General features: G+C 43.7%; 1 protein-coding gene across 6 annotated transcripts in view; it reads right to left on the reverse strand.

The window, feature by feature from the left end:
• Ctl2 (Choline transporter-like 2) overlaps positions 1–27,674 on the reverse strand; it is a 494,927-nt gene that overhangs the window by 97,829 nt on the left and 369,424 nt on the right. For all 6 annotated transcript variants that reach the window (XM_075677602.1, XM_075677595.1, XM_075677596.1 and 3 more), the window contains one exon: positions 1,777–2,018. In XM_075677602.1, coding sequence (XP_075533717.1) covers positions 1,777–2,018 — 242 coding nt within the window. The remainder of the gene's footprint in view (positions 1–1,776; positions 2,019–27,674) is intronic.

Genomic DNA, 27,674 nt, shown 5'->3' on the forward strand with positions numbered 1-27,674 from the left:
TGATCCCGCAAGCGCTGCTGTTACCCTGCTCCCGACTTCAGCTGAGGCTGTAGCTGCTTTGGCCCTTCTATGCCGCTACTGTGGCGCAATAGAACGCACTGGCCCATCGCTTGTAGATTGTTTAGATCATGTTGAGGACACCATGGCTAAGCACACGGCTGCCAATAAGAAGCAGGCTACACTGCTGCAGTACTTTGAGCCAAAGAAAATAATTTGTGTGAAGCTTTGAGTGAGTCTTTACTGTGGCACGACTGGTGCTAATTGCCACGCCGATAAATTGGTCTCAATGTGACCTGCTGCTGGCGCTCAAAGCCACGCTATTATGGCCCTTCCTGTGGTTTGTTTATAAATGATTACTGAGGAGATACCATCCACTGGGAATGCCCTGGGAATTTGTGAAATGATTTTTACTGCTGCAACTTTAAAAACAAATTAATAAAATTTCAAATTTAATTAAGTTTTTCGCAGCAAGTACAACTTAATTATATCGAGGTTTGACTACATCAATACACATACCGTAAAATTCCTACCAAGTGCCCCCACCCATGCGAGAGCCCCCTGCCCGCAACTTCAGTGCTAATGTCAAATTTCCGTGCCATTCCGGGAAAGCCGACGGGGGTCTCGCAGGCAAATGACAAGATATGCCTGTCACACAGTACAGAGGATCTCCCTGCAGCACAGCAACGAGGCCACTCAGCGACGGAGGAGTGGTCGCGGCTATGCTCTGGTGTTCCGGCAGCCTTACCGCCGCTCATCACTCACCACCGATATTGTCGCTAGGCCCTTCCGGTTCACTTTGAATCTGTAGCAGGCGGCACTTCAGAACGAACCGCCGAAACTCCCGAGCAGCAACGTTTTGTTACCGTTGTTGCAAGTTTACCCTCTCCTCGCAATAATTTCACATGCAGAAGAAAACATGCTGATATTCGCAGTGCCGCCAGCTGTGATGCGAGCATGGCCGAGCCGCGGTTTGCTGTCTGTTGTCGGTAGCCATGCACTGCAGCTGAGACTGACTTGTTATCAGAACCCTTGTTACTGCTAATCATTTGACCGTGGACTTCAAGGGGAATTGTGCTAACTTTTTTTTGTGACCAACTTGGAGGAGTCTTTCAGTTTTGAGAATGATAAAGAACGCTTAACAAATCTTTGGCTTAATAAACTTCATGTTAAATAAAATTTTAAATTCATGTCCACTGCGTTTTTTTTTTCCTGGCGAGAAAATTTTGTCGTCGCCACCTTGAATTTTGGTGCCATTCTGGGATAGCGCCTCCACCCCTTGCCAGTAATTTCGACTTGCTTGAGGGGGGCGCTTGCTCGGAATTTTAGGGTAGAACTATTTTGCGATCCCCTTCTAGTCTGATATATGCAGAAACAACTGTATAAAGACATGTATCTTAAAGGCTTCACTTTCACTTCTAGCAAGCTTCTTTTGTTCATATGCTCAGAGCTGTAATTGGGAAGCTCATTTGTTCACTTTACACTGTTTTTTCGGTTGCTGTAATTTCTTATATCCATTGCATTTTTACAAAAATCTTGTACAGCTAGGAAGAGCTTAAGGACCTATTTAGCCATAGTTTTGTTTTTACTGCCCTTTAGGTTTTGTTGCTTTTATCAGGCATCACATCTTTCGCTTTTCCAACTTTCTTTCACCCCGGCTTGTACACTTCTTGGGTTTCTCGGTTGCTTTAGAGCCTTTTGGCTTGAGTGTTTTGAATTGTGAGCCCATAACAAGCCAGCAAAAATTCGATATTTTGCATCTGGGCATGCCATGCCTACCGGACAGTGATCCATAGTCCATGGAGCACAGCAAAGAAAGGAACATCCTGTGGCTTGTTAAAGGCCCAGTAGTAGGAGGCAAAGGCCGCCGCCAGCGCCACCTGACCCAGCCCCACTATGAAGAACATGCCCCAGATGAGGCCAATGAAGTTGTAGATCTGCAGCCGTGACAGGTGCTGGTTGGCCACGTACTGCGTGAACTGACACTTGAGATGCGACAGCGAAGACGACTTGTTGGCCTCCTGTAAGATGGCAAGAGCAGGTCAGAAAATAAGCTGCCGCTTCTCAACACCAACCAAACAACAAATTTGTACCTTTCAGGCTACAACATTCAAGAATCCATCCCTCAAATGTTTTAATGCCAGTACATGGCAGCCTATTCTCTCTGCTCTACTACTTAGAAGCAAGATAGATGACAGTGTCATCTACTGCACTACATGCAATAAAACTGCCCTTCAGAGCGACCTTGCTAACCTTTCTGAATGGTGCGACCCCTGGTTAACGACACTGAACTATATTCAATGTAAAATAATGTCACTCTTGCACAGCCACTATACCCTCAAGTTTCGGTATGTGATTAATAACTTGCCCTTGGAATCAGTTTATGCCAAGGTGTTATTGTATCTAACGATCCGACTTGGTGCAACTAATATCACACTTGCTTTAAGAGAACACTAGGCTTCCTGAAATGTCATCTCTGCCATGCGCCAAGGCCACTTGCCTACAAATCACTAGCGAGGTGAAAATGCTCTACAGCATGGGACCTACATCTTGTCAACACACTTGCAAAACTGTGATGTAATGTGAATTCTTTTGAGTACATCACATCAGCATTACATTGCTGATGCATCAATATCTTGTCATCGTCAAATCACTAGCCACACTGCCATAAGTTCTTCAACAGTACTAACCCCATAAACACCTTATTAGACCGCCCATCAGTCGGCATCAAGCTTCAGCCTCCTTGGTTGCCTGGGCTGTGCCAGACTGCAAAGGCCTTACTTCCAATAGCGTTGCTATGACACGCCCATTGTTACTTAATTCAGCAAGTCACAAACAACTTTGGGCAAAGCTGTCTGTAAATTTGTCCTCTTTTTGCCCCAATATTGTCATAACCCACCTCTTATAAGACAGACCTCAAAATAAGCAACAGAGATATAACAAATTGTTGGGTACAACGAAGTAAACGTAGAGTATGCCTCATTGATATCAGTGTGCAAGAAATATATGCTTATAAGGAATACCGGACGTAATGATGCTATTATTATATCAGATACGAGTTCGTTATTACAAGGTTCGATTGTATCACTGATACGGAAAACACACTGAAGTGAAACAGAAGAGAGCATGTCAGGAAGAATGTCAGCAGCCACAACCACGGTAGATGCAAATTTAGGAATGACATAAATTTGTATTTAGGCACGAAATTGCAACAGTGTTAAAGTTTTGGGTCATCCAAATGCTCTTATGTGCCATTTCGGATTAAAAAACTACAATGTCCAGCAGCAACATAATGAAGAGGCCATGACACACACACACACACAGGTATACAGTACAACCCTGCCTATACGTTCCTCGTTGCTGCATTGAGTTGCTATGGTCCCGACCTAAAGCCCTTTGACTCCCATGCATTATGTTCTCATTTTATATCGGGTGCGCAAGGTATTTGAGAACACAATGTTGGCTTCAGGCAGAGAAGAATATCTCCAGTAAAAAGAGACAGACTTGCACCAAACTTTGGGAAATACTTCTCTTACGGTTTATTTACACAACCACTTGTTGTTTGTTGGCCTCTCTCTCAACAACGCTCAAGACATAATAGTCGAGTGGATTTAAATCTGGAGAACTAGGAGGCCACACGTTGGGAGTGATGTGGTCGTAGTTGTCAGCCAGCCACTCCTGGGTGATGCAGGCGGTGTGGGCGGGAGCCGAATCTTGCTGAAAGACATCGAGCCTTCCTTTCGAAGCGAGTCTCTATCCAGGGCTTTACAATGGTGGTAAGCACCTCCACATATGCGGCAGCATTAACGCGGAGTCCTTCTGCAAAAAAGTGTGGTGGCATGACGTCCCCCTCATTGCTGACAATGGCTAACACCATCACAGACGACGGAAGTTTTGTGTGCATCATCACTGTACGCACCTCATCAGCACTTGCGCAAGGCCACCTGTCATTATGGCAGTTAAATTTTTGGTCTTGGTCGAAGTTCTTTTCACCTGAAAAAGAAAAAAAAAAAAAAAAAAAAACTGCCTTCCAGGCTCCTCAGGTCCCTTCAGCTTGCTTAGCAAGCACTTGGACCAGAGCAGACGATTCTCCCGAGTTTTATTGGGCATGAATTGCCCCCTCCTCGCAACATAGGAATGGTATCTCAAGTCCTCGTGCACACAGTCGATTCTGAGACTTGGAGCTACTTTGTAATGGCCGCATTGACTTCCCTGGGTCGTCATTCATGATGACTTGTAGCCGCCGAAGAAAATCGGGGGGGGGGGGGGGGGGGTTGACGACATCTGACCACTGTGCTTTTTTCCTTTTCGCCACAAATGCCATGTCACCGCCAGAACAAATCAGTTCTGTCCACACCTTGTAAACGAAAGACTTCGTTCAGAAAGGTGGCAATTTCCAAGTCACTGTGGTGCGTGCCCAGGGCGACGAGGACTGCATGGTGTTTCATTTCCTGCATCAACCTGTGTGCTTTCACTTTCCAACAAACTGCTTAGTGTGAATGCTAAGGGGTCAATCAACAAGAAGCCACACACCTAGATAGATATGATGAGCCTGCTGGTGTCTATGGCGATAAGTAATAGCGTTCTCAAATACCTCGCATACCCGGTACATCGCCATTTTGTACTGTTCCCGCATCTGAATGCAGCAGTCGTGTAAATTTAGTGCTGCAGACGCAAATTTGTCATTGCATGTTGCAACACTGATGGTAAATGTGTGTGTCGCGATAAACAAACTAAGGTTGCGCAAGCATATCAAGAGAAAATGTGCACAGAGTGGTTGTGTGCACATAAGTAGTGCACATAAATTAAAACCTACCGGGAACTATGCATACTGGGCCAAATCACCCAAGCCTGGTGAGTCGTGGAGTAAGGAAACCAATTAATGTCAACCAGCCAGTCTCAACAAGTGAACTTTCCACGAAGTCATTCTCTTTGCTTTTTTTCAAACAATAGTATCGGCACAACAATGGACCTTTGACATTCAGTGTATTGGCAGAAAAAGTTTGGTTCCCAGCAATGTTCAATCTATGCACATTTTTTCAGCTACCCTGCCTTCTGCCATGCTCTGCCTGCAAAGTAGAGCAAAAACCATGCTCCGACTTGATGATCGGACGCTCATGTGTTTGGCCGAAATACTTCCCATTTCCTTTCTCCAAGAAATGAGCGCAGAGTCATGTGTTGAAGGGACTTTTCAAGAAGAAAAAGCGAAGGGGTGGTTCTACAGCATATTGGCTAGTGAAGGGCGACTGTGACCGTGATACTCCCTCAGAGCTTGGTCGCAGTCACATGGTCATGGTTCAGCAGGTCAAGGCGAAAGCCCTGCCCTGAAATGCCAGAAGTGCACGATCATCAATCCTGATAAGCTTGCCTGGGTGTGGTTATAGTTTTGTTTTCACATGCTTTCAGCCTTCACATGTCTTATAGAGCAGCAAACTTGCTGGACAGAGTGACCTTTGCAGTACCATGGTGAGGTCATGCCTTTTCAATGGTCTCAAGAAAGCGGAAGGTAATTTATATTCAAGAATAACTTGACGTTCTCCAAGCACCAAAAGTAGCCAACACGAAAGAAAGTTGACATTGCAAAGGGACTAGGAGTGCCACCCTCAATGCTTAACAGCATAGTTTTGAATAGAGCAGAGAAAGAAGGAAATGCTGAGCTTTTCAGTGGAAAGCTAAGTAGGCTCATAGTGCCAAATATGCGGACCTTGACGAGGTTCTGCTTGCGTGGTTCGAGCAAGCTCATGCCGCCATCAACAAGTTTGATGGCAGCATTTTGCATGGCAAGGCAATAGAGATAGCTGACAAGTTGGGCGTGCTGACTTCATGGCGTCAAATAGGTGGATTGAGCGATTCTGGAAGAGACACACCATTGCCTACAGGTATATCAGTACGGAAGCTGCAAGTATAGAGTAGAACACCGTGGATGAATGGAAAGCCACACTTCTCTCCATGATTGAGAGAAATTAATGTGTATTCATCCCTAATCACTAGAGCGCTTGGTGCCAAATCAAACTGGGAACTAGTTCAGTCGTAATAGGAGCAATCTGTAGATCCCCTAATGCATCGATTGAATATTTAGAGGCCACACAACACTACTTAAAAAAACAGAAGGCGCGAGACCAATGGATCATAATTCCTGGGGATTTTAACTTGCCAGGGGTTGACTGGAACTCTATTACTATACAGTCACGGGAACGAGCCAACTGCGAAGTGTTGCTCGATATTGCTTTCGCTAACGATTTAACACAGGTGGTACGGGAAAGCACTCAAAAAACGGGAACAGTGCAGTCCATATTGGACTTAGTACTTCTTGATGGACGGTTTGAAAATTATCAGGTAGCAGTTGAAGGTGGCATATCAGACCATCAACTTGTATTTGTACAAATCAAAACCAAGGTTCCCGCAACAAATCTTAAAAAATGCACTACGCACGTTACTAATTTTGATAAAGCTGACGACACAAGCATCATTGATTATTTGTCATTTCATCTAGACAGTGAGCTCTGACGATATCGTCAATGTGTTGTGGACAAGGTTCAAAACAATTATCTTGCACTGCGCAAACTCATTCGTACCAATAAGAAAAAGAAAGAAGAAATAAAAGTAATCCCTGGATAACGCGAGACATTGTTCGCCTGAAGCGAGAAATGGAAGACAAAGTAAAAAATCGTGGAAAAATATGTAACCTATCAGCACAGCTGCGAATAAAGCTTAGGCAATCAAAAAAGAAATACTACGAGGAAACACTTCCGAACTTCATGGTATCTTCTCCGCAAAAGTTTTGGTGTAACTTGTCGCAAACCACTCAAAATCAATACAGCACTGTTGTTAACGACATAATCACAACTGACTGTTCAAAAATTGCGTCTTACCATAACGAGTTCTTCCAGTCTGTCTCTTCAAATGTTTTTAATTCTACTGCTCCAACTACAGTAACATCATTTTCACATGTGTAAGATATGCCAGAAGTACGAATTAGCTATGAAGGAATATTATCGCTGCTGCTAAACATCAGAGAACAAAAATCTGTTGGCCCGGATGGAATTCCAAATGCCCTTTTGCAAAGATACGCTGAATGGGTTGCTAGATTCTTAGAAGTTATCTTTAATGCATCCTTGCAACAAAAACAAGTCCCAGATGACTGGCTTGTTGCAAAAGTTATCCTGATACACAAAGCCGGTGACAAGCAGAAAATTAAAAATTATCGACCAATTTCTTTAACCTGCGTCTGCTGCAAACTCCTCGAACATATAATATCGAAAGCAATATATAAGTACCTAGAAAATAAGAAAGCACTACATTCGAACCAACATGGCTTCCAGCAAAAATTGTCGACTGTCACGCAGCTGGTTGAAGCCATCCACGACTTTTCAAAAGCAATAGATAACGGAAAACAGGTCGACGCAATATGCCTTGATTTCTCAAAAGCATTTGATAGGGTTCCTCATAATGAATTAATTATCGAAATGAAACAGCTGGAATAATATAATGGAATGGGTCAGGTCATATCTATCAGGCAGGATGCAGTAGGTGGAGGTTACCAGTGCGATCGTTTATTTGTAACTTCAGCCGTGCATCAAGGGTCTGTCCTTGGACTGGTATTACCGTATTTACTCGCATAATGATCGAACTTTTTTGTCAGAAAAATTGACGCAAAATCAGGGGTGCGATCATTACACGGGTTAAATTACCGCGAAAAGAAAAAAAAATTTTGTTTTGTCCCGCGTTTGCTGCGGGACACCAAAACGAAAATGGCGGCCGGCGGAGCAAGACGAACGTGCCGAACGTGATTTTCTTTTTCTTCTCTTGAGTACATTACGTGCATTGAAGCAGTTTCTTCCGTATCGGTAATGAATAATATCGTTAATATCGGCAAGTTTGCAGCAATAACATAGCCATGTCCACTTTGAGGGGACAGAAACAGATGGGCGCGCTTAGCTGCCAGTGACATAGAAACACATGGCCGGCATGCTGCGGAAACTGCGGCATCTGTCTTCACTACTATCCTAATATGGTATGTTTCCGCTAAGGGTGGGCGAATATCTTTGCTGTGTTACAAGCGTCGGCGTATAAATAGGGTACACTTTTAACGTATCAGTGTAAACGTGGCTACTATCATTGCCGCTCGTGATTTGTTGCGTGCCCAGGAGTGCAGATGAAAATAATCGAAAGGCGCCTTTTTTGTTTTTGTCTACCTACCTACCCACAACAAAGGCAAGTTTGGTTGTACCTATTTTTGTCATTGAAGTGCGGAAAGTGATGAAAGTAATAAAATTAAGCATCTACTTAAGAATGTACGGTGCATGCAGACCGCCTGGCTTGTCTTGATGAGTCGTTCGCATAGCGTTCGACAGATGGTAAGGCGATCATTATTTGCTAGACTTGGCACACGACATATCGCTGTGGCAAGTTCGGGGTGCAATCATTACACGAGAAATAAAAAAAAATCAAATTTTGACGACAAAATTGAGGGGTGCGATTATTACGCGAGTGCGATCATTATGCGAGTAAATACGGTATTTCTCTTTTATATTAACAATATTTGTTCAGATATTAATGAAAACATAACTCTGCGACTGTTCACCAACGAATGTTTAATTTATTGAGAAATGTGTAACCACAAGGATAAAAAAATGCTCAGCGATGCACTGGCATCTGTTGAAGAATGGTGTGTAACTTGGAAAAGGCAAGTAAATAAACAAAGAAACGGTTGTTTTATGTGTTACAAACAAGGTTAAGCACGTCCTAAATTTTGATTATCAGCCAAGTTCTACTGCGCTAACTACCGTTAACAAATGTAAATACTTAGGAGTAACAATATCTGAAGACCTCAACTGGACTCAACATATCACCAATATTTGCTCTACCGCTGCAAAAAAGTTATGGTTCTTACACCGCAAATTAAAACTCGCTCCAGCCCCCGTAAAGTTAACAGCGTATTTAACATTAGTAAGGCCTACACTGGAATATGCAAGCATCATATGGGACCCCTACCAAAAAGGATTAATTCATAAAATTTAGCGAGTGCATAGAAGGGTGGCTAGATTTATCCTGTCAAGGTACTGCCGTATTGATTCTGCAACAGAGATGTTGCCGGAACTAAATTTACTCCCCCCTCTTGGAACGCCGTCACATAGCCAAACTAAAATTCTTGTTTTTGCTTTCTCAAAATTTATTTAACTTTGATGCAGCGCAGCACCTAATTCCGCGACTAGTCCAGAGCCTACGAAGTGACCCTCACAGCGACTTTCGAGTATCTTAATCTCGTGTGAACACATACGCATACTCTTTTTTCCCTAGAACCACAAGAGACTGGAATGATTTACCGAACGTCATATGTGATTCTCCAACTGTAGAACATTTCGAAAGCGAGGTTACAAAATATTTTCTAAATGAATCCTCATGATCTAACATTTCTTGTGTAAGTTGTAGAATGTAGTATTGTTATGTATAATGTTGCGATGTATGTGATGTAATATGTATCATCTAAGTTGTAGTATGTAGTATCATGATCCATTTTTTGCCTACACACTGCTGCTTTATGTTTCACATGACGATTGTTAAGTCAGATTTTGTATTATATTTATGTATAATGGCACGTTGTGACTTGCAAATCCATGTATTAGCTATACAGTGCTACTTTATGTAACCCATTATGCATTTTGTGCCATATTTGTACCCCACCCCTGTAACGGCCTAGTCGGCCAACAGTACCTGCAAATAAATAAATACATAAAATAAAAATGAGCTAGGAAACATCTCAAATGACGAGGAAACCAGCCTCTTTTATCGAGCGCAGCCTTCAAAGCCGCTAAGCTTTAAAGGCAAAGTGTGCCATGGCAGCAAATGCAGTAAGGACTGTCTGACAGTGCTTTTGTACTGCAATTTGTTTAGCCTTTGGGGCACCAATTATTTCTGTTCATTTAAAACTTAATTTCACCACAATACCCCCCCCCCCCCCCTACAGCTTTCATTTCACTAACGTTTCTTTCATACAGCTGCAGAACAGCAAAAAAATTTTAACTTCTTTAGTGAGTTTTGTCAAGTTTACAGAACGTGGACTCCATGTTAAAATTCACTACAGGAAGATAAAATATGGACACATGTACTTGTTTATCTTTTTCGGGTGACCGCTTTTCACTGACTAACACATCTTAAACATTACCGTAACTTAGTGCAAGACATGCCTGCATGTATCAGAAGTTTCTCGAATGTTACTGATGGTTCTATCCATTGTCTGTTCTCACCGAACCTTGTGTAATCTGACTGTATGCGCAACGCAAATTGTGTAGTACTTTACAGAAGACACGCAGGCACCAGCAATTACTCTGGCATCTTCGATGCCTCCTGTATAAAAGCCGATGCACTTGACCTGCAGATCAGGTTTTCGACCATCGCCGACTTCACTTGCCGCTATCATTGTGCTCAAGTGTTACTACTTTACTGGGCACAAGTCCGCAGTCTTCAAGTGCTTTTTGGATGCAAGAGCAAGCGGCACTCCTGTGAGTAGGGCACTGTTGCGGTGCAAAGCTAGGGACTTCGCGTGCATCAAGGGGCATGACGATATTGTGGCGAGTGTCGACTGGCTGCAGCGTTTCAAGGAGTGCCACGACATCGTCGGCAGGGCTGTCAGCAGGGAAGCGCAGTCTGTCGACTAACGTTGGACAGCTGCTAGGAAAATACCGTGCCAAGGATTTGTTCAAGGCGGATGAGACAGCCCTGTTCTACCAGGTGCTGCCGCAAAAAACTTTGGCCCTCAAAGGTGAACGCTGCCGGGGTGGTAAGCAGAGCAAGGTCCGCGTAACTGTGTTGCTTTGTGCCAGCATGGGTGGGTAGGAAAAGGTGCCGGCCCTCGTGGTCGGCGAAAGTGCATCACCACGCTTCAAAGGCAAATGAAAGCTCCAAGTGAGTTATGTGTCCAACCGCAAGGCTTGGATGATGAGAGAAATTTTCAAACAATGGCTGCGGGAGTGGGACGCGAGTGACTGGGCAAGCAGAACCCGAAGGTACGCCTTGCACTGGACAACTGCGTGGCCCACCACACTGCTGCTGTGCTCAAGAACATTGAGCTATGCTTCTTGCCGCCAAAAGGTGTGCAACCCCTGGACCAAGGAGTTATGATGAACCCTTTCAGTCGCGATGTCTCCATATGAAGATGATACTTTCTTCGTTGCCCTTTTCTTTAAAAAGTGAAAGCCTCATGCTGCACACTGGTGCGGTCAATATTCGAGGCATACATAAACGCAATGAACTCCATCTGATATGAAGCGGCGAGACATTACTAAATGTTTGAAGACTGACGACTCCCAAGTTTTATGGAAGCTCTGGCTTGTCGCTGTTCAAATTTCTTTTTTACAGCAGCCTCAATCATTCGGAACAGTTAAAGCCCTCTGTTTTATGTAAAGAAAAAGCTACTTTTAAAGAAAAAAAAGTTACTCAATACTCGTAGTTCTGTGACTGAATAGTTTTGACCCTGTTTTCATCCGCGTCTCCATGCGGAGACACTGTGACTCACTCAATCTTTTGTTTAGCACTGCGGCGACCCATAGAAACCGCGCGGAAACTTTAAACTATCATCACTTTTTGGACTTCTTGCACTATCTAGCACACAGTCGAAGAATTAAACTGTGTGTTTTAGTATTCCTTTTAATTTTGTGTGGTGACAATTTTTGAAGGTGGTACAAATCGCCATACGCACTGTTTGATCGTGAAGATGGTAAACGCTCACGTTTCCGGACCATCAAACGAACGACGTTGGTCTGGCAATTATGTCGCATCCTCAAAGTTGTCCAGATATGAGCAACTCCTAGTTTGATGCCAGGTTAATAGAATTTCGTTCGGACGAAGCTGACCTGCAGAAGCAGTATTACTGTTGTTTTTGTATATGAGAATTTTGTCTGCGCTGCAATTTAGTATTGTTTATTTTAATGTCATTCATGAATAGCTCATTTTGAGTCATCGTTCTTGCTCTAAATGTGATGCGATTGTGTGAGGTAGGATGCGAAGGATCACAGGCCCCAGCAAGTCCAGTCACCGTTTCCATAGCGGTGCAAGTACGAGAGGTGTGTGGCGAAAACCAGAGCCACTGCCGGAAATGCAATGTTTTCTTGTGCATCCCTGCTTAGAAGGACTGTTTCCTCGAATATCACAACCTGTGTACCTTGATGCATCACTCGCACAAACTTGAATAAATAATTGCCCTTCTTTTTGTAAACTGGCCAAGCGCACAGGGGAAAAAAACGTCAGTATTGAGTCACAATGTCTCCATACGAGGACGTGATCTAACTTGCATAATACCGTATTTACTCGCATAATGATCGCACTCGTGTAATTATCGCACCCCTGAATTTTGTCGTCAAAATTCAATTTTTTTATTTCCCGTGTAATGATTGCACCCCGAACTTGCCGCAGCGATATGTTGTGTGCCAAGTCTAGCTAATAATGATCGCCTTACCATCTGTCGAACGCTATGCGAACGACTCATCAAGACAAGCCAGGCGGTCTGCATGCACCAAACATTCTTAAGTAGATGCCTAATTTTATTACTTTCATCACTTTCCGCACTTCAATGACAAAAATAGGTACAACCAAACTTGCCTTTGTTGTGGGTAGGTAGGTAGACAAAAACAAAAAAGGCGCCTTTCGATTATTTTCATCTGCACTCCTGGGCACGCAACAAATCACGAGCGGCAATGATAGTAGCCACGTTTACACTGATACGTTAAAAGTGTACCCTATTTATACGCCGACGCTTGTAACACAGCAAAGATATTCGCCCACCCTTAGCGGAAACGTACCGTATTAGGATAGTAGTGAAGACAGATGCCGCAGTTTCCGCAGCGCGCCGGCCATGCATTTCCATGACACTGGCAGCTAAGCACACCCATCCGTTTCTGTCCCTTCAAAGTGGACATGGCTACGTTATTGCTGCAAACTTTTAACGATATTATTCATAATTGATACGGAAGAAACTGTTTCAATGCACGTAAGGTACTCACGAGAAGAAAAAAAAAAAAAACGCGTTCGGCGCGTTTGGCTTGCTCCGCCGGCTGCCATTTTTGTTTTGATGTCCCGCACCCGCATCCCGCAGCAAACGCGGGGCGCAAAAAATTTTTTTTTCTTTTCGCGGGAAGTTTAACCCACGTAATGATCGCACCCCTGAATTTGCGTCAATTTTTCTGACAAAAAGTGCGATCATTATGCGAGTAAATACGGTAATTTTCCTAGAGAGCCGATTTTTTTTTCGGACTCTGACACCTAAAACATCAATACCTGCAAGTTCTAAAAATTTATCTGCAGAATACCATAATTCGTGCCTGAAGGGGTCAAGTCAAGCTATTACAAGCATGTGATCGACCGAATTCTGCTCAATATGGAGATGAAGTGCGAGACCACAATCGACCTGTACCTGGTGATCGAGATGCTACAGGCTGCTTGGATGGCTGTACTGGCAAGCATGATCGCCAATCGGTTCCGGCATGCCTCATTTGACGTCAGCAGCGGCGGTTACAGTGAAGAACTCGGTGTTGCCGCCAATGAGGGTGCCGCGGGTGACTAAGCCCTAGCGTCGTGGGTCACTCTCCTTGACGCTGGCGTTGTGCCTGACTGAGACACCTTCTGCACGTACGTCAGTGCCGATGCTGACGTGGTGACGATAGGAGAGCTAACGGAGGCGAAAATTGTGCGCCTGGTGACGTGGGTGCCTAATGATGACAGCGACTAATTTGTCGACGACAGCCCGCAGCCTAATATTGGCGAGCCCGACGTACCGACGCCCGCACAAACACTGGATGCGGCAGACCTGCTGCGTCGCTTCTCTGGTGCTCATGATGATGAAGAGGATGGATTCGAAATAGTGGCTGCACCTCAAAAAGCCATCATTCGCTTGAAGAAGACATGGCAAAAATCTGTCAAGGACTTTTTTTCTGCGAAGTGAGCTGCCAGCTGGTGTGGTGTTGATCAATCAGCGATGAGTGGTTTGGCATGAATAATGTAGCAATTCCTTGCTGTTCTTTTTTTTTTTTTTCGCTTATTTTTCTCTGTGCGACAATCAGTCCCTCCCCCCCCCCCACACGTGGCGGGCTGCTGTGAGATTTGGTGGTGAGTACATCCCCTCTTGCTTGCTAATTGTGGATAGAAACTGATAGTGGCTATAACAAACTAATGGTTATAATGAAGTGATTACGACCCCCCCCCCTTCAACTTCCTCATAATGAGGTTTTACTGTACTCACATCGAGCAAGAACACCCAACCCTTACCTTCCTACTCATTTTAATAAAGGATGTGTGGTGCTAGCGGTGTTGCGCTAGCAGTCAGAACAATCCGAAGCTGAGGATATAACACAAGTCAAATCTTCTGGGCACAAACTGCATGGTAATGGGTTCGAGAGCTTTGTCATATAGACTGCTTTTTCTCTTTTACCCACAGTTTGTACTGCTTCACACTGTACTGCAAAGTGAAATAAAGCTTCAATTTTATTTCACCGTCAACAACAACACAGAATGTCTTTCTTGTTTGGGCTCTGTCGTGAATGCCCATACTAATCTTTTGTGTGAAAGGCCATGGCAGTCTGCACCCATTTTTGAGGGCTTAAACACAATCTCTGAAGTAAATTTGGGGCTACCCACACGCCGTGCTTCTGACACCAACTTCATGCTTTCTGAATCATGTACTTTGATCAACTTGGCATAGCGACCTGGATTTTTCATAGATCAAGGGTCGCTGGTAGCAGTGTCAACTGCTTGAAAAGATGTAGACAGTACGTAGGCTTTCCTAAAGTTTCCCAACCATTCAATGCAGTCATCACTGTCGTTCCTTGAGCGTTCAGGCCTACTGGTTCTCCCAAAATGTGCGCTGACCCCCGATTAAATTTTGACTGCAACAGCGCTTTCGATTTTGCTCTGCCTCCTTTTTTTTGCATAAGCTTTTCTTTGTCCTTGAGGAACAAGACTTAGGGTCCTTAAGGGTGAAACTTCAGTGAACTCCAGCTGCCTGTTCAGCTCGACAATCGTCTCTTCCACGGGAATGAAGAAGTCCCCGGTATCACCGAAGTCCGAGAAGGCCGAGATGAAATCCTTGTACCGTTTGAAGCAGGGTTTACAGATTTCATCACCATCTCTAAATGGACGCGCACCTTGGCACAAGAGCCTTCCACAACAGAGAGACACCAATATTTTCAACACTATGGAAATTTTTCTGGAACGCAATTTTCTAATGCACCATCAGGAAGCCAGAACAAAGAACTCGGTCGTGGCTGTAAGGCCTAGCCATAGCTGCATTCCGAGTGCAGAATGGTCACAGAACCAAAATCAAGTGCGCTTTCAGCACCTAAGTGCTATGGCCTGCCCAGGCAACATCATCAGTTTCTGTTTATACAACTGCCAAGGTGGCGTGCACCACCTTTGCTCACTCTGACTGCTGTAACTCAAGTGGCTGTATCTGGTAACATGAATCATGACTGAAACCACGTAGAGCCGCAGACAGTAACTCAGGTCTCACATATGACAGAACACCTGCAACCACCAAGCAGTATGCATTGAAACCTAAAAAAAAGAGTTCTAAAAGAGATAACATAAAGCTCAAGTTTCTCGCTGCACTTGGCTTACTGGCCAAGCCGAGGACTTCGCTGTCTTCTGCACACACACATTTCGCTGTCATCTGTGCTTCGACATCGTCTGAACAGGCACACAGACCCACTGTAACATCGTTAGCCCTCAGTTGATTTCCATAAATTTCGTTTTGGCACTTTGCTGAAAAAAAAAAAGAAAGAATGCAAGATTTTAAATGTGCTTGTTGCCTGTTGAGAGGGAATATCGATCGCTGTACTGAAGTCACTTAATACGCGAGTGCATTTCGCTCAGAAAGCGTTTTCTTTGTGAAAACCTTTTCATCAACTGCAAATACCTCATTTTTGCTGTTGATAAGGGTTAGAAGAGAAGAATGCGCATCCTTGTGTTATGTTTTCGCAAGAACTGCTCATTTTTACACTATGGGCCACTTTTTCGAAGCCCAATATTCACACATTTGTAACATTACACCAATAAAAATGATGCAACATGTTTTTTCACAATATTATTCAGCAGTCCTCAGAGAACAATATGGGCGAGTTTGAAGTAGATTGACAGGTTTTTTTTCTTTTTTACAAAAATTTTTCAATAAGGTGAAATTTTTTTTAATTGCGATATCTTAAGTAAAAAATAACATTGTTACTTAAAGAATTAGTAGAAGAATAAAAATGCTCAGGTTTGTTATCCACCTAAAGGCCCCTCCCCCCTCACCAATCTATGCTGTAAATCTCAACGAGCTGGGATGTACATAGGAACAGCAACCGAGTCCCAACGATGAGCAAGTTAAGAAACTGCAGTGTTATCAATAATTTAAAAAAAAGTTACTTTATCCACATATCCAGAAACTGCCATGAGCTACTTCACTTATCCTTTACTTCTATTTGCATTGTAAATAAAGATATTTGCTATGTTATATTTGCATGGCCTCAAGCATTATCACGAATTTAAGAAAAAACACAATTAGTAAAAGTGTCATCGTCGCCCGACGACCTTTGACAATTTGTTTTTCCTGTCTACTAATCACTTTCTTTAAAAGGAAGCAGCAGATTAGCACTATTCAGTCAAACGATAGTTGGCTTCTTCCAGAAGTACATAATTGTTCTTGAAATTTGAAAGCAGGTTTTTGTTTACTTCAGCCTGTTTATTAAATTGCATGAACAAATATGCACAGTAACAGTAGGAAGAAGTGCACTGATCCAAACACCCTTCTTTATTGCTGTCAGCTATTGGCCAATAGCAACCTCGCATGGGAATCTGCTATATTATGAAATAAAGCGTCTACTAAAGAGTGAGGTGCAGGTTTCAGTTAAAAAGAGACTGTTTGAGACAAAGGCAACTCTGCACTCCACTTGAGAAATTCACGACTGCAAAACTTGGCCGACAGGTTCACAGCAGCGTATGCTATCCATATTTTTTCACCAAACCCAAGGGGTGGTTCAGGACCCCTTTAACTGCCATTGATGAGACAACTCACCACCACGAGTATCCTCTGGTGCTGATGATGAGTTAACTTGTCGTGAATTTTTGGCAATTTATGCACATGTGTATGTGCTCAGTGTCTTGTAATTCTGACAAGAAAATAATACATGATGGTTTTCGCCAATCCTTCTTTGCACTTCTAAAATGTTTTTCAGATTTTTTCACAACATTTAAGGGGCTAAAGTTATTTTGCAAATACTAGCCAAAATAACAAGCATGTGATGTGCTGGCTGATTTACCGATCAACCCTGCCAACAATTACAAAGGACACTTTCTTGTCTAGCAGCATGCCGCCACACTACACTCAAAGTGCCCACCCGGTATTAGACTTTCCAAAGTGGCATCCAACAGGTATTGCCTAGCAGATGGCACAACCTTGTGTGCATTCAAGAACTCACATAAGGTCACACTGGACTGTTCATTACCAATTCCTCTGTCCAGTGAGCAACCCACCACATTAGTATATGCACAGGAAAAGGTAGTAACAGGCATGATTCCACCGACAGTTGTATTAGTTGTGGAGTACCAGATGGCTCAGTGTTAAGTCCTATACTATGATTTCTATTATATAAATGATACTTCACAGCCCTACAGTGATCTACACCGACAATACTGCCCGAATTTTTACAGGGCACTTCCTCTCAGCTATGCAAAAAACATGACCGATCAGCATGGTATGCGCAGAATCAATTGAATGTGTAAAGGCAATGTTTTCCCTCTTGCAGGAAACACACTAATATTACAATGCTTAAAGGGACCCTGAAACTGTATTGACGATTTTGTACAAACGTGCTGAGTCGTTGGAGTAGGTCCTTCTGATCATTAATTGACGCATATAAATGCTTCTCGTTAAGTGTGTAATTGATTATAAGGTTTTAAAAATGTACATAGCTGCCGATCGCAGCCCACCGCACGGCTGAATTTTCAGCTGCCCCTAACCATTTGACGTAAATTGCCCTAATGACGCTAGTAGTGTGGGCTATCCGATTGGCTGCCCAGTGTGCACCATTGGTGAGCAAATGTTCGTAATAGTTGGAATGTTAGTTCATTTGTTTCTATAAAAAAAAGTAACAGAAAGAGAATGCACAAGGTCAATTTCTCACCACACTTAAGCATGTCCGGCACAAAGCAAGTGGCGTCTGCTCGTGTTACAACGTGCTCCGTGTTGAGAGCTCCATGGTCAGTGTTGATCTCGATCTTTATTTTCGCAGGCACTATGGTTCGCCCTTGTTACACTGTGGGCTGTAAACGTAGCGACTGGCAATATGTCAAGCTGTGCCATCTTGTCCCTCTGCAAGGCAGCAGACGAGCGGAGTGGCTGCAGCGTATAAAAGTGTCGCTATCCGATCGGCGCCAGGATTCGTGCATTTACGGACGTCACTTGACACCGCAGGATTACTACCACAATAGTGTGTCGCATATCCGGTATTCAGGTGAATGCAAGTGAAAGCTGACTGGGCCTGGCTGCTTGACTATGCGTTTTACAGGATGAGCAGAGGTGCAAACATGAATGGTCTGCACGGTGCAGCCACCTGGTGGCAAGAGCTCAACCAAACACAGTAGCTGTAACGAAGTCTGTTCTACTTCGCTACTGGTGTAAATTTTCCTCAGCAGCGTAAATGTGAACACATTGTTTTTGTAAATGTTTAAAATGTTTTACACTTGATTAGAGCAATATTAGCCCTTTGTTTGGCTGGTTAAGCAGTGCACCACCAATTGGCTGGACCGTGCAGGCCGATCAGGTTGCTCACGTACATCTACACTAAAGCAAAGTATGTAATTTGTCCCCTCCCACCCCCACTTTTGTATGCGTGCACTGGTATTTTCGGCTGCACACTGGGAAGTACATTAAACAACACCTGCAGCTAAATTTTCTTTCTTAGTAGAGTGACCATATTGTCACGTGGTGGTGACGTTAAGAACACAGTATCAATACTGTGAAAGACAAAACTAACTTTTATTGGGCGAACCTGTGCCCACAAAAACAGGCTACACTTATAGCACAACGATAGCGGCGAACATGGTCGGCGATCGGCGAAAATCTGATCAGCGGGTCAAGCGCGTCGGCTTTTATACAGCAGTCGTCGAATGTTCTAGACTAATCGCTGGGACCCGCGTGTCTTCCACAAAGTTCTACACCATTCGCGTCACACGATGAAATCAGATACCACAAGGTTTGGTGCTAACAGACAGCGGATAGAAGCATCGATAACATTCCAGCAACTCCCTATTCATGCAGGCGCGTCATGCGCTGTGCGATAGCATTTGTTAAGCGGTGAAACATGGTCACCCAGGAAAGATCAACATGTACACGTGTCAATATAAGTACTGCTTTTCTTTACTACGCATATCCCAGCTGGGACAACAACGAATGTCTTTTGTGCCTTGTCGGGACGCCCTGTATAGGACGACACGAGGGATACGCTATACACACTCGCATTGTGGATGACGCCTGGCGCTGGGCAGTTCCCGCCCAAACCAACTGTCAGCTTGCGTAACTTGCATCACGCCCAGTTTTTTGGGGCTGCTGTATCCGCATTATAAAACACAATCAGCTTGTAGTACATTTAATCTGCGGGTGAGCAGGAGGTCCGGTGAGTATTATGATCAGCTGCGCCCAACGACTGGTATGCCTTATGGCATGAAATCGTTGGATTATCAAATGCTGGAACTATTTAATCTCTGTCCGTTGCAGTCTCAGTATCTTATCACCATCAGAAATCTAATCTAACCTCTTACAGGTATAACTAATTTCATTTTGTAATCACAACTTATCGTAGATGTGCTCGTGAAAATGACTTTGGTCGAACTCGCAGAGCAATTTCATTACCCATAAAACACTGACTTGAATTTTTTCTAAAGACATGCGTCACTTCTGACTGACAATTTCATTTTCTGGCTGTATCTACGTAAGAGCTACACTATAACTTATTTCCAGGCAGAAGCAAACACAGTCGATACTTTGTATTTTGATAAAAATGAGGGCTGCTTTTTGGTGACGTGTACTGAAAATTTGGGGCTTTCACAATAAATTACATATGCAAGCACTCCAAAGTGTTTGAGCGTGTTTAATGAGTGGGAAAGAACTGAGCCCGCTGCCCTGGAGGAACTGTAAAAGCCACCACAAGCAAATTTAGGGAAAATTGGTGGTACACTATGGAAACTCTCTGAGCGAAGTTAAATGCGCTTGGATGAAACACAGCCTTTGTAAAAGATTTCTTATTCAAGTGTTAGAGCATGTGATATGGCTGCTATTGGCTATGCTTTCTAATGTCCTGACATAGCTGTAGTTTACAAAAGGTTTATATTTTGTACAAGGGGGAGAGGGGAGATGGTAACTGCAATTTGCGACAAAATTTTTACGTTCCTAGTCCGATTAGAAGCGTTGCAAATAATTAATGAGCCGCAGTTTTTTCTCCCCATTTTCAGGCATCGTAACACGTTCCATCTTAGTTTTAGCGTTGTCCTCAATGAACTAAACTAGACATTTTATTTATATTTGGCAAAAATACAGGGCACGTTATCGACAATATGTAGGTAATCTTCGAAGATAGGGGACTAATTATGACATTTGTACTAAATTACGCGTGTAAGCTATCCAGAGCTGCACTATAACCTACCACCTACTGCCCTGGAAGAACTGTGAACTCAACAGATATAAAATCTATCAGAAATTGAGTGGGGGGGGGGGGGGTATAAAGAAATAAAGCACTATATACCACCCTCAGCAGTTGTGGTGGTTTTCAAAAGATACGCTGGAAATCCACTGTCCCAGGGCAGGGATGACGAGTCAATTTTTTTTTTTTAATATAGCAAGTTATGTTGATTGTACGTCGTTACGTATAACCTCGAAAATACTCTTAGCTAAACTAGCAATATATTTATGCTGTAGATTTAAACAGCAAGTTCGCATGGGCAATGGTGATGGAGCGAACACGACCGAACCGAAAATCTTAATGGTGATTTGGCTCTGCGCCATACGGCAAAGTGTTTCACGCAGACCAAACGATCACCAGGGGGACAGGTGACATATAATCATGCAATACGCTATCCGAAAGCTCGAATCACAACATTCTCCGCCATGTGAATATAGCTTTATTTTTAGATTATGCTGTGCTAGGGCAGCTGTTGGGCACAACTCATTGTGATTCAAGTTCTAGACAGCCAGCTCCGCAGGCACTATTCGCTAACTACTAAACGCAAAATGGCTTACAGTAAAGAGGGAGGTGAATGGGCAACCATGACAGAGGGAACAAGGGATCATGCAACACGCAGGCGTGGGGAGAAAGCGGGGTTCCCCTCCTTTTTTACAAGGCATTGAATGCCGGAGAACCTTGCCTTGAGGTATGGCTTCACTCAAGTGTGTGTCACGCTGTCATGAAGCCACACCTCAAGGTGAAATTCACATATAACTCGCACCCCGACTTTACTGCTAAATTTAATTTTTGATGCAGGTTACACACAGAAAAATATGGTAGCTTTCGCATTTTCCAGAACTCTTGATCATGCATGCAGTGGGCCCGATGGAGTATTGTTAAAGGAAACTATGCGTCTAAGCACTCGGAGAGTGTGTAGCTTTCTTTGGAAACGTCGATGCCTGCTGTATACTCATAATATAGTCAGGCACACTGCAGTATTATGGGGGCTGTCACTTATTGCCCGTTTGACATAGGAGGCAAACAAATGTGTTGGCAAAGAAATCTCGCAATACATGCAGAGCTACCATTATACCGAGTCACATGTCATTCCAGGAATCATCAGTGAGTGCGAGCAGCAGCCTTCAATCAACAAAGGTGATGCACAGATGGTGGCTCTGCACTATGGCACAGTTTACTATGCGAGCACCATCATCATCAGCCTATTTTATGTCCACTGCAGGGCGATCTCCAATTACTCCAGTCTGTGCTAGCCGATTCCAATTTGTGCTTGCAAATTTCCTAACTTCATCGCCCCACCCATTTTCTGCCGTCCTTGAACTGTGCTTCCCATTTTGTGGCATGCACTCTAATGGTCCAACTCTAATGGTCCAACGGTTACCTGCCCTACACATTACATGGCCTGCCCAGCTCCATTTTTTTCTCTTAATGTCAACTAGAATATGGTCTTTCACCATTTGTTCTCCGATTCACAATGCTCTCTTCTCATCTCTCAACATTACAGCCAAAATTTTTCCTTCCATCGCTCTTTGTGTGGTCCGTAACTTGTTCTTGAGCTTCTTTGTTAACCCCCCCAAGTTTCTGCTCCATATGTTATCACTGGTAGAATGCAATGATTGTACACTTCTTTTCAATGTACGACAGTGGTAAGCTCCCAGTCATGATCTGGTAATGCCTGCCGTATGCACTCCAACTCATTTACATTCTGTAAATTCCCTTCTCATGACCAGTGTAATATTTAGGTCAAGTAATTGACCTAAATAAACATACTCCTGCTAAGACTGTAGAGGCTGACTGGTAATCATGAATTCTTTTTCACTCCTTTGCCAAGCTATTGCACATTACCTTTGTCTTCTGTATATTAATCTTTAACCCTACTCTTATACTTTCTCGGTCAAGATCCTCAATCATTTGTTGCAATTCATCCCCAGTGTTGCTGCACAGGACAATGCCATCTGTTCAACAAAGCTTGTCGAGAAATTCGCTGTTGACCCTACACTCTAAAAAAAAATTACGCCCTTTGGGTTGTATCTTGACACACAACAATAAACGCCATCGGTCTTGTCCACATTTCCTTTCTTTAACGCTGCGAGCCCGGTACTTCCCAGTAACGAACAACATGCGCATTATCAGCACGACATAGCATTCCCCACAGGATAGTAGCGGGTGTGGCGCTTTCAAGAAAGGAAACGCAAGCGGGCAGATGACGATTAGCATTTTGTGGCAGATATACACCCCAAAGGATGTACCTTCGTCAAAGAGTGTAAGCCTTCCTAGTCTAATATACACCATACGTGCATACCATACACTTCAAATCACTATGGCCATAACTGAACTACAAAAACAGTTTCTTTCGTCCTAATTGATGATATTTTAGTTCAGGTCTGTCGGTAGTGGGTACACGAACTCGTGTGTTGAGGTAGGCCAGACATCTGCTGAACGACAGTGACAGAGCCTCAAACTCGATTTGAAAGCCTGGGAAGGACCGACACTTTGCATGCATTTGAACTTCGGAAGCGCGTTTCAACTAACTTTAAGCGCGAATAAATATAAGGTGTCCCAGCTAACATTAGCCAAGCTGTTGAATAAAAACAGGCACGGTCTGTCAGTTGAACACCATAGGTCTCTTAATCGTATTTTGCATAGTGTTTTTCATTTTTTTTTTAACAGCTTGGCTAACTTTAGTTGGTGCACTCAGTATATACAGTAAAACCTTGTCAATACATACCCGCTTAATAAGTAATTCTGGTTTAAATATTGTTGCGATGAATCCCCCGACCTGTCGCCACTGAACCTAATGTTTTGGCAGACCACGTAACTCTTTCATTACCGTGCCTACGGCATTTCTGTTGGAATTTTTCTACCAATAAAGCTATATGCAAAGCCTGAAATGATGACTTAACTTGAAGTATTTATTAGATTTGACAATTTCTGGCAGATTGGGGAGCCTGGAAAAATATAAAGCTTTCACTGAAGGTATATATATATATATATATATATATATATATATATATATATATATTAGCACTAGGAGTACTAGAAGCGCCTAGTGCTCCTAGCACTTCTTCAATAAAACAATGAAAAATTTGCCCTTTGGTCAACTCGGCAACATAATTTTTCAATGAGAGTTGCTGCAAAGACACAGAAGCTTCTCTCAAGTTGTCAATTCTCCGATCAGACAGAATGGCCTGTTTTACCGATGCCTCAAACAATGGTCATAGATGCTCACGAGTGCATGTTATTTTGATAACTGTGTTGGACTAATATCAAGTGCAGGTTTAGTTTTCCCAATGTGGTTGCTTTTATCCATCAGTGCTTCGACAGACAGCATATTTACAAATTACTATGCCCTATCCTTACCGTCATTTGGGCTTTGCACTCACATAAGAGCCCTTCAGACTGACCTTCGACCTACGCAGAAGCCTACGCAGTACTGTCTGCGGTAAAACACGAAGAAATTAAAACTAGAGAAAGCGGTAATACTCACGGACTCGTTAAGTGTTGTAAAAGCACTAATGTCCTTAAGAAAACACAAAAATTATGTTTTCATTGAGCTTTACTCTCTCTTGTGCAATATTTAGTCATCTCGTAGACATGTGACAATATGCTGGGTCCCTGGTCATAGATGCATAGAAGGTAATGTCCTGGCCGACCAAATGGCCACATCAGTTACACCTCAAGCTGGTAATACTGCTATTCCTGCCACAGACCTCAAGCCTCTTTTTGCGATCGAAACTGTGAAGCTACTGGCAACGCATGTGGGACAATGAAACAAATAATAAGCTGCATTTGATTGAGCCAAGGATAGGTTCCTGGCCCCCCGTTACAAAAACAAAACAGACTGATGTCCTATTCTGTAGACTCAGAATAGGACACACATATGGCACTCACAATTTTCTGCTTACTGGCAACGAACCTCCTACCTGTGGTAGATGTGGTGAAAGGCTCACCGTCCTCCACATCCTCGTGGAGTGTCGGGAAGCCGAAAGAGAAAGAAGGAAACATGTTCCTCTAGCATACAGGTATAGTATCCCTCCCCATCCCGGTATGTTTCTTGGTAAGGAACCCCTTTTTACAACCAAAGCTGTCATAGGTTTTTTGAATGATGTGGTTCTGCATGTTAATAGCCCAATAGTATCGTAGCACATCCTCTCTCTAGAGGATGCTGCTGTGATAGAAGTTCTGGACAGCACACACCTTCAGGTCCTTGCGCTTCAAGGACTCTGTTAGGGCAGTAGTGCCCTTGGGAATTTTTGATTGAAATGACCAATTTTAGCACATTGTCATTCTTTTACAATGCTTCTTTCGCGTCCATGGCATGCTTCATAGTCATTGTCATAGTTTTATTACATGTAGCTCTTACACACTTTACAGTGACCGTCTTTTAGGCCCCTTTACAGCCCTATTACAACCATTGCTCGTAATTTACCGCTTCTTTTTCATTTCATTACCATTGGCTTGGCGCTCTTTGGCCATACCTGGCCCTTGCGCCATAAAACACCACACATCATCATCTTCGACCGAAGCTTGGCTGGCAGACTAATCTCTTATATTTTGAACACCGCCTGTGCAAGTGCTCTTATTCAATACTGTGTAATACTGTGCAACACTCCACATTACCGTACAGCATTGCACAGGAACTGAACAAAGCATGTGGAGATACCAGTGCCAGTTGAACGCACACTGGACCACCTCACTTGCCCAGAAAAGCTGATTGAACGCAATATCCAAGTATAAGGAGACTTCTGCATGCTTCCCTGGCCTGACAACCAACCCTTTGCAAGCACAAAAAATGCACTAATAAACTAGGCGCCTGCTGCAATGAGTAAAAAAAATGAGCAACTCTTCTCCTACCGGAAAAAGAGGGTAAGCGAAACGTTGTCCTGCGTGCACCTGGCCTTCGTCACGTTTAAGTAACCCACAGGTAACGGCGCCAGATTGCTTTGGCTTCTGGCTCCCTCAGCTCGAGATCTTCTTCTCCTTGCTGTCTGACTGCCTGGGCTCGGGCGGCTCTAACGGCTGGATTGGGGGGCTGACTGCAAGCCCTTTCACGGGCGAGTTCTCACCGCCGCTCGTTGAACACTGCCCGTTCCTCAAGAGAATGCACAACCACGTTGGCCGTCCCATCCGTCTTGCCGAGACTGAATGGAAACGAAGCCGGCACAGTGTCCACGATACCCCTTCCTGCCTTTTCCTTCCCCGGCTGAAGCGAAACGGGTTTGATTAGTTGCGCGCGTGGCGTTGATGCTCCAGTGCCGGCGCAGCTGTCAACTCATCAAACTGCTCTTTCCCACAGCTGCTCTGCTCTGAAAGCAACTGGGTTTTGGCGTGACCATATCATCCTCAAAACTTGAGCCACTACAAGCTTCGCTTGTAAACAAATGCTCCCTGTGCAATAGGAACTTACCCGTTTTCCCATTTGTGAAGCTACTGCTTTCCCCACGTAGCATTGACATTACTATGGCTAGTATTGATGCCAACAAATCTCCAACATAACTTTTTGTGTGTGATGTGATTTACAAAAGTTTGGAACTATAGGAATGAGGTGAATATTTTGTATATTTCATTTTTTTTTTACTTTCAGTACTAACAGTAAAAAAAGAAGATAATTTGCGTCCCTTGGCGTGCTTCTTTGAAGTTACACCTAGGAATTCTCGAAGCTCTCTGAGCAATTATTACTGCTTTACATACATTCTAAACATCAGTGATCAGGCTATAATTTTATGTATTGCGCTATATGCTACGACTACTATGTCTTCAAATTAAGAGTTAAAACTTAAACGCCCTGAAAACGAGCACATTTCCAGCAGTAATGAAAGAGTTAAGCCACAGTCACTTACAGCATGCCAAACAGTTATTGCGCAATATTTACCTCATTTTTTTGGCACAGGAAAGTGCGGAATTGGTGAAATGTCGTGCATGCAGACCACAGATAGTGAAATTGCGGTACAGGAACCTTTCCCGGACTGCAGTCACCACCAATAGTGACGTCAAAACATGGTAGCCATGACGTATTTGCTTCTCCCATAGCTTCAGGCGGCGCTTCAATGTCGTCCACGACGACGACCTGGAAGTGGATGATGGCCCTTCGGTATCTAATGCAGCGCGTGTGTTGACCACCACGAGGGCGTCACGAGGGCCTGATGGAGAAATTGGCTCACGGCTTTGCAGAGTTTGAGGATGCCATCATTGCTGCAAGGCCATCATGGTGGCAAGTGAAAAACATTTTTTTTGCTGCCTGCTCGCAAATAAAACTTTTCTGCGTACATGTTTCAGTGAGAGTTAAGACAGTGCTTTTTTTGGCTGGTAAGTTTATAGCCGCTCATTTGCCATTGTTGGTTAATAAGTACATCACTTAATGCGTACCTGATCCACATTCTCTGCCAACTAGGTATTAACGAGGTTTTACTGTATATAAGGATAGATGCTGTGACAATAGCACTGTCTGGGAAATGTTTTCTCTAGGCAGCTGATCTCCCGAAGGTTCACCAGCTCATTTCATCCCTCCCTCTGTAGCCGGAATGACACTGCTGAACACATAGGTCTTCTTTCTTCAAGTTCCTGAGGATCATTCGAGCTTCCACAGATGCTAAAAGACAAAGTACATAAAACCTCCACAGAAAGTCACACGAGCACACCAGCCAGCTGCAGAACCACTCTCGGAGTGCTCCCTCAATGTGCCCCCTCTGAACAGGTGGTGCCATCCCTTGCGGTCACTGATGACCGCATATGAAGCGCTCCCATAGCGCGACAAACAAGTTTTGCGACCAGTGCATGGTGGATCTGCAAGTGGCCTCACTGACTTGCAGTGTCAACAACAGACTTTGCAGCGTCACCATGATGGCTGATTAGTAGTAGTAATTTCCTCACTATTTTTGCATCTACTGTGGTTTGTATGTATGTTCCTATAGCTTGATGACCATTCCAGTGATAATTTTAAAACATGTTAGAGGGAGGAGAGCACCTTTCTTCATT

This window comes from Dermacentor variabilis, unplaced genomic scaffold (assembly GCF_050947875.1).
Source record: "Dermacentor variabilis isolate Ectoservices unplaced genomic scaffold, ASM5094787v1 scaffold_13, whole genome shotgun sequence".
NCBI classification, from domain to species: domain Eukaryota; kingdom Metazoa; phylum Arthropoda; class Arachnida; order Ixodida; family Ixodidae; genus Dermacentor; species Dermacentor variabilis.